The sequence below is a fragment of the Zingiber officinale genome, chromosome 1A (genome assembly GCF_018446385.1).
Source record: "Zingiber officinale cultivar Zhangliang chromosome 1A, Zo_v1.1, whole genome shotgun sequence".
Lineage (NCBI taxonomy): Eukaryota > Viridiplantae > Streptophyta > Magnoliopsida > Zingiberales > Zingiberaceae > Zingiber > Zingiber officinale.
In genome coordinates, this window is record NC_055987.1 from 172,914,656 (window position 1) to 172,920,609 (window position 5,954).

General features: G+C 40.4%; 1 protein-coding gene across 1 annotated transcript; it reads right to left on the minus strand.

Annotated features, from left to right (window-relative positions):
• Positions 1–4,059: 4,059 nt before the first annotated feature.
• Positions 4,060–5,262, minus strand: LOC122006993 (arogenate dehydratase/prephenate dehydratase 6, chloroplastic-like). Its single transcript, XM_042562731.1, has one exon. The coding sequence runs from the start codon at positions 5,260–5,262 to the stop codon at positions 4,060–4,062; it is 1,203 nt and encodes a 400-aa protein (XP_042418665.1).
• Positions 5,263–5,954: the final 692 nt, after the last annotated feature.

The following is a 5,954-nucleotide window of genomic DNA, read 5'->3' on the forward strand; positions in this document are numbered from 1 at the left end:
ACTTGTTATGCGAGGATATCTTACATTGTTATGAAACTGACTTGTTTGTGTTTTACTATAGGGCCAATGGTGCTGGCCCACTTTTCTTTCCAATATAGCAAATTAGCAGTCAATTCTATTGGCCATCAATTATGATAATACTAATAAACACAGTGACGAAGACGATAAAGATTACCAACCCCACTCATCGTTCTTCATCATCAACAACAGATTCATACAAAAATAATGGTCGGACTTTCAAAATAGCAATTATTTACGTCACATGTGTAAGATCAAAAAGCGCTGGGAAGTGAATAGCGTCAGCTGTTTTTTCATATTTTTTGGAAAATATCTTTCCAGTTTTTCAAAGAGCACAAGTGCACAACAGAATATAGAAAAGAATAAATTGTTAGACCTTTGGCGGCGATAAGAGAAGGGGAGGATGAATAGTCTCTATATAAAAATAAAATAAAATTTTTCTTGAACTTATAACTTAATTAAAAGACTTTAAAAGATAAAAGTATCAAGAATTTACTTGATTATAACCGGAAAGATTGTTAATATAAAGAAGTAAAGCGCACTAATTTCTCTTTCAAGCAGAGAAGTCTCTTTACAATAATGACAGCACAAAAACAGAAAATGTCTACAAGTGTTGTTTCACTATTTTTCGTTGTACTTAGCTTCTGAGAGCAGGGCTGTTTATATAGCCCTGCTCGGGGCGTCTAGAAGCATTCCAGGCGCTTGGAATGAGATATAAAATCAGGTTCTGGGCGCCGGAAGGGTTCCGGGCACCCCGAACGTTGAAAGTCAACATTTTGTTGACTTTCTCACTAGGCCTCCAGCCTTGGCTCTGTTTGCTTCGGTCTGGGTATTCTACTCCGGCTCTGCTCACTTGAGTGATTTCAGCTATCCGGAATAGGGCTCATCCAAACTCAACTTCTGATCTTCTCAAGCAAACTTCCACTCCAACTTCTCGTCTATCGGAATTGCTGCTTGCTTCCTTCTCATCCGCCAGTGTATTCTTCCACAGCTTTTTGTTCCTCGGACAGCTGCGTCTTTTGCTCCTCGAGTTATCTTCCGCTCCGACTTTTCGTCCCTCGGAAACACCACGCTCTCTTCTCGTCTGCCGGTGTACTCTTCCGCAACACCTCGCCCCTCAGATACATCGAGCCCGTCAGCTCTCTCCCGTGCCGTCCTTCTCGCTAGTTGCGTCTTTCGCTCGACTTTCTGGTAGGCCGTTGGTGCCTCCCTTTCCCCCTATATGCCTGTCGACAGCATAGCCGCCTTCGCCGGCCACTGCTCTTCAGACATCACCCCCAGTGGCCAATAGCTCCAGCGTCCACCACCCACAGCGACCGCTGCCAACGTGCGACGCCACCCCGAATGGGCGCCGCCTCAGCCTCTTGCAGCCACCGCCGCCGCCTCCTGCGGCCACCATCACCGCCTCCAGTAGCGGGCGCAACCTCCAGAGGCCGACGCCGCTCGTATTATGTGTCTATGCCGACCTTCGAGTCGAGATGGGGTTCCGACCATCGAGCCGTGTTGTGTTTCGCTATTCATACTGTTATCATGCTTGTGAGTTACTTGTATCATCCGGCCTGCGAGCCGCTATCATATTCGGCCTGCGTGCCATGTGGCGACTTGCGAGTTGTTATCATATTCGGCCTACCTACCGTCTTTTCGGATCCCTGTTGTATCAGTTTCTATGTCATCGCCCTCAGATCCGGTTCCTCAGCTGACCCACATTCATCTACCCTTTAGGGTCGCGACGACTCGATCAGCATCGCGACCAGTTCACTGACCCATCTGAGGGCGCCCCCCGGGGGCCAGGATACGTCCCTGTACTCATCTTGTGTGTATTTAGTGGCTTTACCATTATTTGGCTACTTATATGTTCGTGGGACCCGCCTCGAGCATCAAGGTACTAGAGACCGGGGCAACCCAGTTGCTGGTTACAGGTAGCGTTGACCGGAGGACTTCTAACGACTTGGTCAACGTAGAAGATAACTTACCATCCGGGTCATGAAGATGCAGTCAACATTCTAGACATGTCGTTCCGACAATTCCGTCTTCTCAGATTCCCGACAGGAACAACTTGCATAGGGTTGTAAATAAACTAAACATTTGCAAAAAGTTTAGTGTTCAACTTGATAAGAATTTATTTATGTTCATTCAATATATATACAAGATCAATTAAATAAATAAACTTGAACAGTTTATTAAATTAAACAAACAATCTTAAATACATATGTGTTCAGCTTAGTAACACTTATGAACAATATTCGTGAATAATATTTATAAATATTATTTACGAATCATCTTCATTAATAAAATTTGATATGCTAAATAAATAATAAAAAAAATCAAATACTAATTTAAATTTTTAACTTTAATAATCAATCAAATAATTAAAATTTTTAAATAATCAAATAATTTTGAACTTGAATTGAGAACTTCATAATATCTAAATGATCAAGCTCAAGGTAAATTTTAAGCAAATTGCTTTTCCCCCCTCCCCTGACACACGCGCACCCCCTTCTCTCTCTCTCTCCCTCCCCTCAAATGACCATTCTACCCTCTATCTTTTTTGTTTTTTGTTTTTTGATTTTTTGATTTTTTTTAAAATTTTTTTAATTCATACTTATATAATCATACTTATATATTTTAAATTTTTAATTTTTAATTAATTTTAATTAATTTTAATTTTAATTAATTTTAATTTTTTTAATTCATACTTATATAATCATACTTATATATTTTTAATTTTTAATTTTTAATTAATTTTAATTTTTAATTTTTAATTAATTTTAATTTTAATTTTTTTATTCATACTTATACTTTTTTAAATTTTTATTTAGTTTTATTTTTAAAATTAATTTTATTTTTAATTTTTTTCATTCATACTTATATATTTTAAAAAATTTATTTAGTTTATATATTTTAAAATTTTTATTTAGTTTAAATTTTTAATCAATTTTATTTATTATTTTTCATTAATACTTATATATATTTTTAATTTTATTTAGTTTTATTTTTTAATTAATTTTGTTTATAAGAACTCCTCCAGTTCCAAACTAAGCGCGTCGAGAAATAGCTATTGCTCGTATTGACAATCACTTTGTACAAATTTTCTTATATCCTCATTATCCTGTACCACCCATTTCAACTTGGTGGTGGCAACATTCATCGCATGAAGTTAAAGGATGGGTCACTCGTTATAGGACACACGCTCATTTGTGATACGAAATAATAGGTGCACCACCACCAAACGCATCGGGAGCAGAATTTGGAGACAATATTGATTAAGATTTCTATTTTTATATATTTTTATGTTTTTTTTGTATTATTACATGTACTTTTCATTTGGAAAAAATATGTTTGTTCCTAAGTTATGAATGTGTTCATTATTAATTGGTAGTATTTTTTTTAGTTTTAAGTATAAACTAAAAATAAATAAAAGATTATAAATATATAAAAAAAATATTGAAAAAAATAAAACTGATAAAAAATTGATAAAGAAATTAATTAAAAAAATTAATAAAAAAAATAAAATTAAAAAAAATCAATTGAAAAAATATAAGTATTATGAGAAAAATAATAAATTAAATTAATTAAAAAATAAAAACTAAATAAAATTTATATAAAATTGAAAAATAAAGTATTGATAAAAAATAATAAATTAAATTAATTAAAAAATAAAATTAAATAAAAATAAAAATATAATTATATGAGAGTTATTTTTAAATAAAATTAATTAAAAAATTTAAAATTAAATGAGAATTAAATGAAATAAAAAAAATAAAGAGAAGGGTACATACGTCTTTTGGCAGGGAGAGAGAGAGAGAGAGAGAGAGAGAGAGGGGAGGGGGAAGGGGGTGTGTGTGAACCGAAAGGGGAAAAATAGCTCTCAAATTTTAAACAATCTTAAATTTATAAAAATTAAATTAAATCAAAATTGGACAATCATTTTAAAATCTATTTGATTTGAATGACTAGATTATTTTATTAAATAAATTTTACCTATAAATTCGGTTCGGTTGGCTCGTTTACCGGGACTCATGAAAATTTTATTAAATAAATTCAACGTGAGTGGCCAGTGCAGGAGTAGCAGCCGAGCACGCGTGTGAAGGCGGCGATCTCCGTCAAGCGCGATATCGCGGCCTCGACAGCGGCGTCCGATGCGCTCCCTTCCACATCCATCACGAATACGTAATCTAAGTACGCCACCTTCTCTCCGGCCACGTCCACTATCCGGAGCGGCCTCTCGCGGTTGGGCCGGTGGTCCACGCGTGCCACCCTTACGCCGTGTCTCTCGAAGATCCACATCGCGGAGAACAGATCCGACGGCCCGCCATCGAGCGCGAAGGCTAAGGTTGTCTTCTTCTTCACTGGGGCCGAGTACGCCGTCTCGGCGGCAGTAGAGAGTCCAAGCTGGAAGAATCGGTTAAAGTTACCTGCCACCTGGCGGTCCTGGAAATTGGGATCGAGTACCCGCAGGCCGAACTCGTGCGCGGCGATCCGGCTACCGATCACCGCTGTGTCGGCGACCTGGTTCTCCGCCACGAAAAGTGCAGCGTCGGCGGTGCTGGTAACTTCGTCGACTTTGAGATCTAGTGCTTCCAGGCTCCGACGGCAGTGGGAAAGCACCTGCGGGTGGCTGACGACTCGGCGGAGGGCAGATTTGGAGGCGCCGGAGAGGGAGAGGAGGCAGTGGTTGACGGGGAGGACGAGCTCAGCGAGGATGCGGACGCTTGGGTGGCGGAGGAGGAGGTCGAGGTTACGGTCGATGGGTCCGTCGAGGGAATTCTCGAAGGGGACGACGGCGCTGTCTGCGGTTAGGTCCTCGAGGGCGGTGAAGGCATCCTCCATGAGGAAGCAGGGGAGGAGGGTGGCTGCGGCGGCGGAGGAGGGGAAGGCGCGGGCGGCGACCTCCTGGCAGTAGGAACCGCGGGAGCCCTGGTAGGCGACGCGGGCAGGGAGGCGACAAAAGGGATCTCTGCCGGGAGGCGGGGAGGATCCCCCGACGACCTGTTTACTGAAGAGGCGCTCTAGGTGGGCATCGGCGATGTCGTGACCTAGACGAGAGGCACGGTCGTTGGCCATCATCTCGAAAGGCCACGCCGCCTCGTTTCTTCGCTCCGTCTGTTGCTTGTTCTGGTTCAGTTTGGCAGCTACAGCAACAGATGTGGCTCTTGACACGGATGCTCGGTTGCTGGTGGTTAAATTGGCAGCAGCGAGAGCAGGATGCTTTGCTCCGACATGATTCGAGACTGAAATCGTCATTCGAAGGAATAGATCGATCGATAGATTGACCGACCAATGGATCGATCAGACAATTTCGTGGATGAAATAAGCAAGCCGCCGCCGCCTCCGCCTCCGCCTCCTCCTCCTCCTCGCTCCGTCTTGTTCGTTGATTCAGAAGGAGGAAACGGAAAGGAGAGTGAATAGATAGTGAAGAGATCCCTTATGAGAGGCAGGTTGGGGGTGGCTTTTCTCGCATTTATACTATAGTCCTCTAGTTTTGGCACATTAGAATCTTCCTTTTTAATTTAGTTATCTAAATTTAGATATCTATTTTTTCTTATTTTCTTATTTGGTGGAAGAAAGAGAAATTTTTTATTATTAGAAGGAGAAAAGAATAATATTATTAGGAATAGAATCATTGATGTAGATGTTTTTTTATATAAATATAAAACATAAAATAAAAATTTAGTTTAAGATAATTAATATGATGCTTTTTGCACTGGTAAATGGACGGCATGCGCAGACCAACAGCAGCCGCGCGGTTGGGTTGGTAGAATGAGCGGTGCGATGTGGCCTTGGGAGCCGGCGTGACGGTATCTGGTCCATTGGATTTGGATCGGTCGCTGAGTCCAACCTAGCAATGATTTTTAAAACAAATTCATCACATAATTCAATCGTGCTAAATTATTGGCCGAGTATTTTAATGAAGAGGGATCCATCAGTCGATCCAC

What these genes read in the sequence shown, in the direction of transcription:
- LOC122006993 (XM_042562731.1), bottom strand. Translation starts at nt 5,262, where the DNA reads ATGACGATTTCAGTCTCGAATCATGTCGGAGCAAAGCATCCTGCTCTC.